General features: G+C 43.4%; 1 protein-coding gene across 4 annotated transcripts in view; it reads left to right on the top strand.

Moving 5' to 3' along the window:
* klc3 (kinesin light chain 3) overlaps positions 1-14,918 on the top strand; it is a 71,854-nt gene that overhangs the window by 21,784 nt on the left and 35,152 nt on the right. For all 4 annotated transcript variants that reach the window (XM_043680844.1, XM_043680842.1, XM_043680845.1 and 1 more), the window contains exons 5-7: positions 2,690-2,915; positions 9,141-9,228; positions 12,172-12,273. In XM_043680844.1, the coding sequence (XP_043536779.1) occupies positions 2,690-2,915; positions 9,141-9,228; positions 12,172-12,273 (416 nt within the window). The remainder of the gene's footprint in view (positions 1-2,689; positions 2,916-9,140; positions 9,229-12,171; positions 12,274-14,918) is intronic.

Raw genomic sequence — 14,918 nt, 5'->3', positions numbered from 1 at the left:
AAAGGTAGTTAGGAATATGTGAAGGGAATATAAGATGTCTGTCAAGGGATATAGATAGGTTGTGGGAAAAGTTTTGGACATGAAATTTAATGTGGGAAATTGCGAACTTGACCTCTTTGGCCGGAAGAATAGAAATGCTGCTTATTAAATATAGAGAGATTGCAGAACTCTGAGAGGCAGAGGGATCTGGGTGTCCTAGTACAAGAATCACAAAAGTTCATTTTTAAGTATGAATTATGAAGGCGGCATATGGAATGTTTATTGCAAGGTGAATGGAATCTAAACACTGGGACATTTTGCTGCAATTGTATAGGATATTAGAGATCACACCTGGAACACATGCAGTTTTCGTCTCCTTATTTAAAAAGAGACTGAATGAATTGCATCAGAATCTGGATCTGTTCGTCTGAGGCAGCTCCTTACCACCTTTTCAAGGGCAATTAGGAATGGGCAATAAATACTGGTCTAGCAAGCAATGCCTAAATTCTGAGTGAATCCAAAAGAAAACTGCAGTTTGAACAAGATTGTCTCAATGCTGGGGTGAGGGGCTCACCTTATGAGGAAAGGTTGGACAGGTTGGATGTAAATACCAATCCGGTGGAGATTTGACTTGGTGGATGCTGAAAGGGACACAGTTTAAAAATAAGGGATTTCCCATTTAAGACTGAGATAACCTTCCTTCAGGCGGTCATGAATGTTTGGAACTCTCATCCCCAGAGAGCAGTAGAGGCAGCGTCATTGAATATTTTTAGGTAGAAGTGAATAGATTCTTGACCAACAAGGGAATTAAAGGTTATCTGGGGTTAAGCAGGAAAGTGGAGTTGAGGCCACAGTCCAATAAGGGGTGATGTTATTGAATGGTACAGCAGGCTTCAAGGGCAGGATAGGCTACTCTTATTCCTAATTCATAATGGAAGGACATTGTCTCATCTAGATCCGAAATATTCTTGTTCTGAAATTCCTTAAAGCAGATGCTCTACAATTGAACATTCAGTACAGAGTACTGACAACATCAGGGAATAGGGTGGGGCATTGGAATACATGTAGAAGTTCAGCCACGATCTGATTGAATGCAGGAGCAGGCTTATGTGGCTATATGGCGAACGTGAGGACTGCAAATGCTGGAGACTTAGAGTTGAGAGTGCGGTGCTGGAAAAGCACAGCAGGTCAGGCAGCATCCGAGGAGCAGGAGAATCGACCTTTCAGGCAAAAGCCCTTCATCATTGATTTTCCTGCATCAAAAGCCCTGATGAAGGGCTTTTGCCCGAAACTTTGATTTTCCTGCTCCTCTGATCCTGCCCGACTTGCTGTGCTTTTCCAGCACCACTCTAATTTAGACTTGCATGGCTATATGGTTACCCTATATCTTTCAAAGGTGTGAGTGAAGTGGTTTAGATTTTGTGACAACCCATACTTAGCGTGAGGTTTCGTTTGGTGTCAACCCACAAGTTACTAGTTTGATTGCATTCAATTAGATTTAGATTTTATGTTGTCATTTCCCAGACTGGGGCTTGAAATAGGACATCTGAATTATTATCCTCGCACCATAACTACTCAACATCATGCCCGGACATCATCTGTGTCAAAAGTTGATGCTTAATTCCCCTGATGGCTCAGTTAGTAGAGGTGTGGAGTGCTATTGTGGCTTGTCCACCCTTCAAAGTGAAGATGACAGCGCACATCAAATAGTTTGTATGATTTGAGTTATGAACAAGTCACGGATTTGATATTGAATTTCTTTGCTTTTTGTCCCTGCTTCTGATATGCACTAGCTTCCAGTGTAGCCTATTCTTTATTTTTCATTTCATTGCACCAGGGGAGATCCTGGGAGAACTTCTACTTGGCTTTGAAGTCAGTATCAAAACTCCTAATAAGCTGCATGTACCAGAAAGGTTCCATATTTAACCCCTTTCTGTGCTGAATTAATGAGTGTTGGCATTGGGGCTTGCTTCTCTTTGAGAAGTTGGTGATGAATTACCTTCTTCAACTGCTACGGTCCCTATGATGTGGGTGTACCAACAGTACTGTCGTGGAGGGAGTTTCAGCATTTTTGACTTAGTGTCACTGAGATATATTTTAACCTGGGATGCTGTATGATTTGGGGGGGTTCAGATGGTGGTGTTCCGCTGCCTTTGTTCTCTTTAAGTAGTGGAAGTCACACTTTTGGGAGGTGCTGTTAATGGAACCCAAGAACCTGTAGTGCTTCTTGGAAATGGTCAACACTTGCAGCCTCTGTGCACCCATAGTGATGGAAGTGAATTTTAAAGCTGGTGAATGAGGTACTAATCAAGTTTTGGATAGTATAAAACTTCTTGGGTGTTGGGGCAATTCCATTACACTCTTAACTTATGCCTTGTGGACTTTTAGAAGCCAGGAGATGCATTACTTTCTGCAGGATTCCCAGCCTCTGACCTGCTCCTGGATCTCCAAAGTATATATGGCTGGTCAGTTAAATTCTGGTCAGTGGTCAGTTTAGACTGAGTATATTGGCTCAGCTGTCTCTGATTGAATAATCTGTCAACACTTGTTGCCTAAGCTACCAGCCATCTTGGAAGAGGGAGGAATGAGGGCAGCCAGTGAAACTTGCAGGGAAGGAAGAAAGTTTAGAGTAAGAAGTGAAGTGTTTAATGATCAGCAGAGAGGAGTCTGGGTACTGAAGTGTTTTGATTTGTGTCCTTGTATATTGCAGTGCACCAGCCGCACAGCAGTGCAGCAGCAGCAGCCCAACAGGGCGGATATGAAATCCCAGCACGACTGCGAACACTGCACAATCTAGTGATACAGTATGCTTCACAAGGCCGTTATGAAGTGGCTGTTCCTCTCTGTAAACAAGCACTGGAGGACCTGGAGAAAACGTCAGGCCACAACCACCCTGATGTGGCCACCATGTTAAACATTCTCGCCTTGGTATACAGGTATGATTAATTTGGAGCTTACTTAACATGCAAATATTAGGGGCAATAGGAATGAGAACTTTGGGCAAATCTCCTTTTAATGTATCAGTTTGCATAGTATAGGTTATGGAGGGAGTTCCTGAACCTTGACCCAGCAACACTGAAGAATGGTGTTTGCATCTGCTGCCCTTGTTCTCCTGAGCAATTCTCTTAGTTCTAGGTTTCCAAAAGTGGTGATTGGTTCCCAACTGGAGTCCTGAGCTGAGATTTTGGGGCTATTATCACTAAAACAACAGTAGTTGCCCTGGATCCCTCTCACTCTCATAGGTCTCTGCTTTCCCCATCCCCTTGTTTTCATAGTTTTCACTGAGAACCCTCGAAGTGGGATCATGGTGAAAGCAGTTTGGGAAGCTTCATCACAGTTCATCACTTTAACTTGCTTGCGTTTCTCTGATCCCGAGTGAACATTTAGTACAAATGCAGAGTGTGCAGAATGTATCACATTTCTGCATCTCTCCTCTTTTGTTTTTTACTGACTTATTTGCATGTTGCCTCTATTCATTGAAAAATATTTTCACAACCAATATTTCCTGTTTGTCTTTTGATACAGCACACCTCTGCACCAATAGCAAGGGTTATGATTTTTTTAAGTGAAAAAATATGACAGCCCTCAGGATCTGGTATAGGGTTCCCAGGAATGTGTCAGTATTTGCAGGAGGATGTTGGAGTGAGTCAGTATTTCTAGACAGCAAGTTGTTCTCCTGTGTGTGCACATCTCTTTGTATCTGTGTGTGTCCATATCCATGTGCATGTGTCTACTTGCTTGGCTGTGTATGCTTGAACGTGTGTCCACAAGAATCAGTGTTTTTCATCATTTATATAGATGATTTGGATGTGAACATAGGAGGTACAGTTAATAAGTTTGCAGATGACACCAAAATTGGAGGCGGAGTGGTTAATGAAGAAGGTTACTTCACAATATAACTTCACAATGATCTTGTACCAATGGGCTGAGAAGTGGCAGATGGAGATTAATTTAGATAAATGCAAGGTGCTGCATTTTGGAAAAGCAGGACAGGACTTATACATTTAATGGTAAGGTCCTGAGGAGTGTCACTGAGCAAAGGGATCTTGGAGTGCAGGTTCATAGTTCCTTGAAGGTGGAGTCACGGGTAGATAAGATAGTGAAGGAGGTGTTGGTATGCTTTCCGTAGTTGGTCAGAGTATTGAGTACAGGAGTTGGAATGTCATGTTGCGGCTGGACAGGTCATTGGTTAGGCCACTTTTGGAATATTGAGTGCAATTCTGGTCTCCTTCCTATCGGAAAGATGTTGTGAAACTTGGAAGGGTTCAGAAAAGATTTACAAGGATGTTGCCAGGGTTGGAGGATTTGAGCTATAGGGAGAGGCTGAACAGGCTGGGGCTGTTTTCCCTGGAGCGTCGTAGGCTGAAGGATGACCTTTATAAAGGTTTATAAAATCATGAGGGGCATGGATGGGATAAATAGACATGGTCTTCTCCGTGGGGTGGGGGAATCCAGAACTAGAGGGCATAGGTTTAGGGTGAGAGGGAAAAGATATAAAAGGGACCTAAGGGGCAACGTTTTCATACAGAGGGTGATACGTGTATGGAATGAGCTGCCAGAGGAAGTGGTGGAGGCTGGTACAATTGTAACATTTAAAAGGCATCTGGATGGGTATATGAATAGGAAGGGTTTGGAGGGATATGGGCCAAGTGCTGGCAAATGGGACCAGATTAATTTAGGATATCTGGTCAGCATGGATGAGTGGGACTGAAGGGTCTGTTTCTGTGCTGAAGATCTCTATAGCTGTAATTTTCATTGTATTTCTACAATACAGTTGTCTCTCAGTGAACTTTCATAGCATACTAATTATATTTAGTTCTGTAAGAGGATCATGAATACCTGAAGGAATTAGTTATGTTCAGGGGTTTGCAGAAGGTCATCAAGATTTTGAAAGGCTCGCTTGATCCACAAATTGGATTAGTGCTTTTCAATTCACTTAGAGGCACATTGCATTGTTTCTAATATATGTCAAGAAGCGAATGTTGATCTTAAAAATAATTTTAGCATGACACTTGTTACTGAAGATGCTTTTACATCTTGTTTCTGTGATTCTTACCCATTACATCTCAAACCTGCCAACATGGGTGGCCCATGTTCTTCATTTCAATGTAAAGTCACTGGGACTTCCTCAGGCCAGCAGCTGGGATGCAAACACCATTGTAAAGGCAGCTTTAACCCACGAGGGACAGAATGTAGCAAAGAATGAAGAACCCCCTCCGCTCCACCGTGTGAGGGCTTCAGGGCAGGATGAAGGCAAGGCCAACCACCTTCTTCAAGAAGGATAAGGGAAGGGGGTGGAGAAGAAAAGTTCTCCAGCAATAAGTTAACAGATCACGCCAAGAAGCTCTTTTCCTTATTGCAAATGTTCTATTTTCTCTGCTGTTCATATTTTGTTTCCTCTCTTTCTCTTCCCATCTCCCATCCCCCTCCTAAGAAGGCTCATGTAGCATGTCTCAATGACTACTGCCCAGTAGCCCTAACTTCAGTGGTCATGAAGTGCTTTGAAAGGCTGGTCATGGCATTAATCAACTCCAGCATCCCCACTACCCTTGACCCACTCCAATTTGCCTTTTGGACCAACAGATCCACGTCAGATGCCATATCACTTGCCCTTCACTCCTCCCTGGAACATCTTGACACCAAGAACAGCTACATAAGAATCCTACTCATTGACTACATTTCAGCCTTCAGCACTATTATCCCCTTGAGACTGACTACTCAACTTAGTGATCTCAGACTAAGCCCCACTCTCTGCAACTGGATTCTCAGTTTCCTGACCCACAGGCCATAATCAGTGAAGATTGGGGACAATGTTTCATCCTCACTAACTCTCAACACTGGAGCCCCCCAGGGGTGCATACTCAGCCCCCTACTGTACTCACTGGATACCCATGACTGCGTCGCCTAATACCAGACTAATGTCATTTACAAGTTCACTGGTGACGCCACCATAGTCGGTCGAATCTCAGATAGCGATGAAACAGATAACAGACGGGAGGTGGAAGACCTGGAAAAATTGTGCACTGAGAACAACCTAGCGCTCAATACTTGCAAAACCAAGGAACTCCTTATTGACTTTCGGTGGGATGTTACTCATGACCCCCCTACACATTAACAGCACAGAGGTGGAACGAGTGAGAGTGTCAAGCTCCTGGGCCGAGAGCATTCTGTCTGGATGTATCACTACCTAATATGGCAACTGTACCATTCAAGATCGGAGATGGTTACAGAGAGGGGTGAACTCTGCCCAGGCAATCACAAAGGCCAACCTCCCATCTATAAAATCCATCTAACAGGCCTGCTGTCAAGGAAAGGCTGCCAGTATTCTCGAAGATCCATCCCATCCTGGCAATGCTTTTCTGCGAAGCCTACTATCGGGGAGAAAATACAGACACACACACACACACAGACACCTCTCTGCTACTGTTTACCTTTTATTTACTCATCTATGCTATTTAACTCTGTGATCAGCCTGTATTGCTCGCAAGGCAAAGCTTTCCACTGTGCCTCTGTATAAGTGACAATAAATTCAATCCGATTCAATTCCACATCTCCAGGATGAGACTGCATGCATGTGGGCTGCTGCCAGATTTTTGCCAAGATTAATATTTGCTTCTCATTGTGCTCCCAAAGACTGAAATTATTACGTTTCCCACCTCCACCCCACCCAATTACCCCAGATTACGGCATCATTGTAAAGTGGGGAGATCAGATTGGAACTTTAATTCTTTGGTTTGCTCTGGAGTTCTTTATCACCAGGTGTGATCGGTTTGCTTTAGTAGGAGTGGGCTAAGGCTTTGTTACTGGATTTCCATACCTAATGGTATCATGGGAGCACCTTCACAGTGCAGACTGCTGTCCTTCAAGACGGCATCCCATGATCACCATTTTCATCTTAAGAGCAACAAGAGGTGGAGAGCTTTAGAGAATTAATTCCAGAGTTTGGGGCTAAGGCAGCTGAAAGTGAATAATAGATCGATAGAAATCCAGGATTTGGAGAGTGTTCAAGGGTTATAGGAGATTATAGAGATGGGGAGTTTGTGAGTGAGTGAACCAAATCCAATCAGCTCTTCCCAACTGTTGCAGTAACCCTCCACTGTATTAGGGAAAGTTACATTAACTGAAGTCATTGCCCAGGGGCTGTTATTGCCCAGGGGCTGTAGGTGTAAGGATAGGTTGGGCTTCCACTGTCAGATCCTTCACTAATCCAGTGTCACCCTTGTATGAAAGTTTTTCTCTTTTCAAGGGCACATCTTCAGACTTTCTCGGGGGCTGCTATTATTGGGGTGGCACGGTGGCTCAGTGGTTAGCACTGCTGCCTCACAGCACCAGGGACCAGGTTCAATTCCCGCCTCTGGTAACTGTCTGCGTGGAGTTTGCACATTCTCCCCGTGTCTGCGTGGGTTTCCTCTGGGTGCTCCGGTTTCCTCCCACAATCCAAAGATGTGCAGGTTAGGTGAATTGGCCATGCTAAGTTGCCCGTAGTGTTTGGTGCATTAGTCAGAGGTAATTGTAAGGGAATGGGTCTGCTCTTCGGAGGGTCGGTGTGGACTTGTTGGGCCAAAGGGCCTGTTTCCACACTGTATGGGAATCTAATCTAATCTAATTTTTGGAGGCTACCTTTTGTTTTTCTTTCTCATTAGCTCATTTATTGGGTGGTGCAGTCACAAAGTAAAAATACTTCGGTTATTTGGACTCTTACAAAGCAGAATTAGAAGAATTCAGCAATCTCATCAATAATTGTTGCTGTTCAATTAAACTAAATGTCATGTTACACAAGGAAAGCAATAATTTTCTCAATCTCTAAATACCAAGTGCTTAAATTAGTATGAAATGGGCGTAAGTTAACAGTAAATTATTTTTAAAATAATTGAGATATGCCTATAGACCATAAATTCCCTGTCAACTGGTGAGGTTGCAACTAAATGGTTGCATTAATTCACAATATATGAGATGCTTTGAGTTGTGATAACACACAAATGTGAATCTTTATGAATTAAAACTTTTCAGTAATAAATTAGCCAATCAAATCGTAAGGTCCTGGGGAGTGTTGCTAAACAAAGAGACCTTAGAGTGCAGGTTCACAGTTCTTTGAAAATGGAGTTGCAGGTAGATAGGATAGTGAAGAAGAAAAGAGAGGAGAAAGACGTAAAAGGGACCAAAGGGGCAACGTTTTCACACAGAGGGTGGTGCGTGTATGGAATGAACTGCCAGAGGAAGTGGTGGAGGCTGGTAGAATTACAGCATTTAAAAGGCATCTGGATGGGTATAATGAATAGGAAGGTTTAAGAGGGATATAGGCCAAATGTTGGCAAATGAGACTAGGTTAATTTAGTATATCAGCATGGATGAGTTGGACTGAAGGGTCTGTTTCCATGCTGTACATCTCTATGGCTCTCTGACAATATTATTCACAACAGCATCCACTACAAATGCGTTGAAGGAATTAAGACTTCTATCTCCCCTTGGCAGTTGCCTCCATCACTCTGCACAACTCCCCCTCCATTTCCCAACCCCCACATCTATGCTACCCTGGGATGCAGAGAAATATCCTACCCAAAAGTTAGTGAATTTTTGTAATTCTCTAGCCTGAAGGGTTGTGGATGCTCCATTATTGAATATATCTGAAGCTGCAGTGGCCAGATGTTTTGTCTCTTTGGGAATCGAGGGATATAAGGAGCAGAAAGGAAAGTGGAGTTAAAGGCCAAGGTTGTGCTGATTAGTGAAGCAGCCTCGATGGGTCAAATGGTCTACTCCTGCTCCTACTTCCTGTATATTTATCTGGGGATGGGGCGGTGAAGATAGCCCATCACACTATATGCAAATGCTGCTCTCTTAAAGGATGCTTTAATTTGAGAGTTATTACAAATGTCACGCTCTGTACTTGTAATGAGGTAAAGCAGCCCTTTGTATCTCAGTGAAAGTCCAAACTCTCGGTTTTGGAAATGTAAATGTTCAGAGGCAAGAATGATCCCTCAAACCCATCAGCGCTCTTCGCAAATTACAGCTCCACTTTGTTGTTTAATTAAAAACAGGATGCTTTGTTTGTTGCCTGCACTTTCTCAGCTGCTCCAAGGAAAGACAATAGCAGAGTCACTGTAACCCTAACTTCCACCGTTCTCTGAAATCCTCCTCCTGATCCTTTTCCCTGTGTTTTACAGAGATCAAAACAAATACAAAGAAGCTGCAAACCTTTTAAATGATGCCCTGACAATCCGGGAGAAAACTCTGGGCCAGGATCATCCAGCGGTCAGTTTATTATTTTACTGTTATACTCTTTAACTGGGCTGCTTAGTAGAGTAAATTGCTTGAGTCAGAAAGGTTGTATTGTCAGCCAATACCGCAATTGTACTTACATAGCACATTTAATATAGCAAAACATCCCAAGACTACTTTCAGCTGCATTATCAAGCTAAATTTGATGCAACACAGTTTCTCAGTGATTAGTTACAGCTGCCTTACAGCACCGGGGATCTGGGTTTGATTCCACCCTCTGGTGACTGTCTGTGTGGAGTTTGCACATTCTCCCCGTGCTGCGTAGGTCTCCCCATGCTGCATAGGTTTCCTCCCACAGTCCAAAACTGTGCTGGTTAGGTGGATTGGCTATGGCCAATGCAGTGCTACAAGGACAGGGTAGGGGTGTGTCTGGAGAGTCGACGTCGACTCAGTGGGCCAAATGGCCTACTTCCACACTGTGGGGATTGGATGACAACACATAAGCTGTATCAAGGTCCAATGCCTAAAGCTTGGCCCAAACAGTCGATTTTCGATGAGGTGAGTGGAATTAAAGAGATTTAACTACAGAGCTTGGGCACAGACAGCTGAAGGCAATGATGAGCCAATTAAAATTGGGGATGCATGATGACAGGATAGGAGGAGTCCAGAGACCTTAGCAGACTGTAAGGATGGAGGAAGTTAGAAAACTATAGAAGCACATCACCATGAGGGATTTAAACACCAGGATTGACAGGGTATAGGCAAATGGTTGGTGCTATGCAGGGAAATGGTTAAAAGAAAAGGATGGTGCTTCCCTGAGTTTTCTTTCTTCTCTGGAATGTTGTTCATACTTTCTGAAGTACGCTCCATAGAGACAGCAGCAAATCTTTAAAACCACCACCTCATCCCGTACTGCCTGAGTTTGTGGCTGGTACTGTCTCACCTCCTTGGTGCAATTGCAAAAAGTTGACCATGTTTTTCAGTATGACAGTACCAGTACACTGCTGAGAGAGTGCTACAGATCCCATAGAGTCATGCACGGAAATAGGCACTTCGGTCCAACTCGTCCATGCTGACCAAGTTTCCTAAATGGAGCTCATCCCATTTTCCTGCATTTAGCCCATATCCTCTAAACCTTTTTTCTATCCATGTACCTGTCCTTTAAATGTTGTGACTGTACCCTCCTCTATTACTACTTCGGCCAGCTCATTCTATATGCACACCACCCCACTGTGTGGAAAAGGTTGACTCTCGGGTGCCTTTGAGATCCGTCCCCTCGCCTTAAACCTATGCCGTCAAGTTTTGGGCTCCCCTACCCAAGGGAAAAGAGCTTATCTACGCCCTTGTGATTTTATATATTCATTACGTTTTTTGAGTGATATGTAAACCAAAGTTCTCTCAGATTATACAAACAGTCCAGTGAGTATTTGAAGAAAAGCAAGGGAACGCAAGCAAATTCTTCAGCTAGGAATAAAAGCAGATTATCTGGTGTTTATTGTACGAATTTTGTGGTATCTTGCTGTGTCCACATTGGCTTCTACATTTCTGACTGTTTCGAAAGTAAATAAATAGGCACCTTTGGTGTATAAGTCTTTTTTTTTTTAAGTTTTTTTTTTAAACTGAAAAGTATGTAGGTTAACCTAATGTCTCCTGACCTGGCAAATGCTTTCAGGGTAAAGAGAGGGTTAGCAAGGTTCGATTAGAGAGTCAAACCAGAGCCAGAACCAGGATCAGATGGCGACCAATAAATCCAACTGCAAACTCAGGGGAAACCTCTTTACCCAGAGAGTGGTGCGAATGTGGAATTTGTTGTCACAAGGAGTGAGTCATTAAAGTGAATAGCATAGATGCATTTAAGGGAAAGTTTGATAAACGCATGAAGAAGGGTGTGGAAGAAAATGCTGATTGGGTGAGTTGGCGAGACATTGAGGAAGGTGCATCAGATGCCATCTGTTGAGCTGAATGGCCTCTTTCTGTGCTTTAATTACCAGATTTGGAGATGCCGGTGTTGGACTGGGGTGTACAAAGTTAAAAATCACACAACACCAGGTTATAGTCCAACAGGTTTAATTGGAAGCACTCTAGCTTTCGGAGCGATGCTCCTTCAGGTGAAGAAGGAGCGTCGCTCCGAAAGCTAGTGTGCTTCCAATTAAACCTGTTGGACTATACTTCAGGTGAAGGAGCTAGTGTGCTTCCAATTAAACCTGTTGGACTATAACCTGGTGTTGTGATTTTTAACCTAATTACCAGAGACATTGCAGTGGTTGATGTAGTGCGGAGTTGGTTGACTTTCACCTGACCAGCAGCAGGAGCCTGCAGTTATGGCTAACACCTCTTGATTAGGGAGGGAGGTTTGGAAATGGGCTAGTGTTGTAGTTGGTGATCGCCTAGCAGGTCTATGTGAGATCACTTGTTGCAGGTTAATTCCTCTGACTGATGATCATTGAAGATCAGGCCAATGGTGACCCTTATCGAGGTTTATAAAATCATGAGGGGAATGGATAGGGGGAATTGTCAAGGTCTTTTTCCCAGAGTAGGGGAGTCCAAAACTAAAGGGCATAGATTTAAGGTGCAACAGGAGAGATTTAAAAAGGACCTAAGGGCCAACGTTTTCACACAAAGGATGGTGAGTGTATGGAAGAGGAGGACGTGTTCAAAGATGGTACAACTATAAAATTTAAACGGCATCTGGGTGGGTACACTAATAGGAAGAGCTGAGAGGGGTATGGGCCAAGTGCTGAGAAATGGGACTGGATTAATTTAGGATATCTGGTCAGTATGGATGAGTTGGATCGAAGGGTCTGTTTCTGTCTGTACATTTCTTTGACTCTGTGATGACCCCTTGCTGAACTGCATGCATGTTGGGTTCTGAACTCTGTAAAAGAGAGCTGTTTCATCTTCAGGATTGGGGAAATTCCAGAAACAAGATTAAAAAGCGTTGTGTTCTAACCTGGCTTTTTAATTCCTCCTGTGCAGGTGGCTGCCACTTTGAACAATCTTGCTGTGCTATTTGGCAAGCGGGGAAAATACAAAGAAGCTGAACCGCTGTGCAAGAGAGCTTTGGAAATCCGAGAAAAGGTTAGGGGGAGGCGGTCGGAATAATGGTAATTCACAGCGGTAACAATCCGACAACCCAGGCTAATACCTTGGGGACATGGGTTCAAATCCCGATTGACATCTGGTGGAATCTGCTTCGATTAAAAAAAAATCTCGAAATGAAAGCTAGTCTCAATGATTGTGGCCATGAAATGAGTGTCATAAAACCTGTCTGGTTCGTCAATGTGCCTTTAGACAAAAAATCTACCATCTTTACTCAATCTGGCTTGCATGTGACCCACAGCAATGTACAACTGCCCTCTGAAATAGCCTATCAAGCCAATTAGTTCAAGAGGAATTAAGTTTGGCTAATAATATTGCATGCACTTCTGGTCTCCTTCCTATTGGAAAGATGTTGTGAAACTTGGAAGGGTTCAGAAAAGATTTACAAGGATGTTGCCAGGGTTGGAGGATTTGAGGTATAGGAAGAGGCTGAACAGGCTGGGGCTGTTTTCCCTGGAGCGTTGGAGAATTGCAACATTTAAGAGGCATTTGGATTGGTATATGAATAAGAAGGGTTTGGAGGGATATGGGCAGGGTGCTGGCCGTGACACTAGATTGGGTTGGGATATCAGATCGGCATGGACAGGTTGGACCGAAGGGTCTGTTTCCATGCTGTACATCTCTATGACTCTGACTTTATATGCAGATTAGGGTGGATTGGCCATGCTAAATTGCCCCATAGTGTTAGGTGCATTAGTCGGGGTTAAATATCGGGGCTTGGGTTACTCTTCAGAGGGTTCAGTGTGGACTTGTTGGGCCAAATGGCCTGTTTCCACACTGTAGGAAATCTAATCTAAAATGTTCTAAATTAATCTAGTCCCATTTGACAGCATTTGGCCCCGAAGGGTCTGTTTCCATGCTGTACATCTCTATGACTCTGTCAATGTTCCATGACAAAATTATTTAAAAAGTCCAGATTACCTTCAGTATCCTAGCAGAAGCCTCAGTGTACTAACATTTCCTTCTCCTCTTGCTCCCCTGACAAACACTGAGATTGAGCAATGCCACGAGAAGTCCACTCGTACACCCACTAGTCTTGTCCTGTAGAAATACTTGTTGATGTCCTCTGACATTGTTTGCGAGTATGGTGACTCCTGTTTATAAACTGGGACGTTATAGATGAAACACAAAATATACTAATCTTTTAAATGGACATGTCAATTCAAATTCATAGTATGATTAGAGCGAAGACAGGAAAGGTTTAAATGCTTGATTTGGAAGAGGTGATGTGAATATTTGTCAGGATAATCCCAGACTTTAAAGGATTAAATGATGAGTAGGGACTTTTTTTACATTCACTTGTGAGAAGAGGGGGCATCGCTGGCTGACCAGCATTTGTTGCCTGTCCCTAGTTGCCCCTTGAGAAGGTGACGGTGAGTTGCTTTCTTGAACCGCTGCAGTCCACATGCCGTGGGTTGAGCCACACTGCCCTTAGGGAGGGAATTCCAACATCCTGACCCAGTGACAGTGAGGATCAGTGATATATTTCCAAGACTGGATGGTGAGTGGCTTGGAATGGAGCTTGCATGGGGATGGTGTTCAGTGCATGAATGTGTTTTGTATTCTCAAATGTGAGGCAATTGTAAATGGATAAAGAGATTAAATGAGGTAGATATTTCTTCTGGTAGAGTCATAAGTTTTGAGTTAGGCTATTCATGTATGAAATCAGAATGCTGTTGTACACTCGAAGAGAAGGGAAAACTCCCAGAAAAGCTATTGACGCTAATACAATTAAAATTGTAAAATACTTGAGATAGGCTTTTGTTGAGTAGATGTGTTCAAGGGACACAGAACAAAGGCAGATAGACAAAACTGAAGTGCAAATTGTCCATAATCTCATGGAATGGTAGAACTGAACTTCATTTGGGGGGAGGAGGGGGAGTTCAACACTCTACTCTCCTGCCCTGTATTTCAGTTTCAGCTCTGGGTCTGAGGTAATTGGCATCAATTGACTGACTGCTCCCTTAAGGTATGATATCTCTGGTGCTTGTTAGATGTATCATTGTTTTGTCGATGTGATTTTTAAATGAGGATTGCAAATGCTGGGAAAGCATATAATTAATCAGAGAATTTACAACCATGTTACATTAAAAGGATAAGAGTGTCACTAATAAATCCAATAAGGAATTGAGGAGATAATTCTTTAACAGGAGAGGTTAAAAGCAGAATTTGTTTCCTTTTGGAGAGGCACTGGGGGGGCCAGTTTGTCAAGGCTGTTTTGACAGCTGCTCCCAAACCCATGACCATTTTCACCTAGACAGCAGATTTACCCAGTGTGACCCCATTTTAATACCTCTGATTTATTGTGACCCAAGTTTGAAAATCTGGGGGGTTTGAGAGTTTGGGGGGGGGGGCTGTGCGGTCTGGGCTTCAATCCTTGTGGGGCGCTCGACTTGTTAGGATGGCAGTGGGAGGGGGGGTGGTGGTCGAGGGCTTCCCCCTCCGAGAATATGAACACCTACCTTATCACAGGCCTTTTTTGTGTTTGTATTATCCAGCCACATCCACCAGTGAATCATCAGGATTTAAAGGGGCCTTGCAGAAATCCAGAAATCAGTCCATGTTTGAAAGCAGTTGTTTTAGCCTCAGTGTAAGTTCCTTGAGAGAGGAGTCGCAGGTAGGTA

This window comes from Chiloscyllium plagiosum, chromosome 41, assembly GCF_004010195.1.
Source record: "Chiloscyllium plagiosum isolate BGI_BamShark_2017 chromosome 41, ASM401019v2, whole genome shotgun sequence".
Lineage (NCBI taxonomy): Eukaryota > Metazoa > Chordata > Chondrichthyes > Orectolobiformes > Hemiscylliidae > Chiloscyllium > Chiloscyllium plagiosum.
This window is presented reverse-complemented; position numbering and strand designations above follow the sequence as displayed.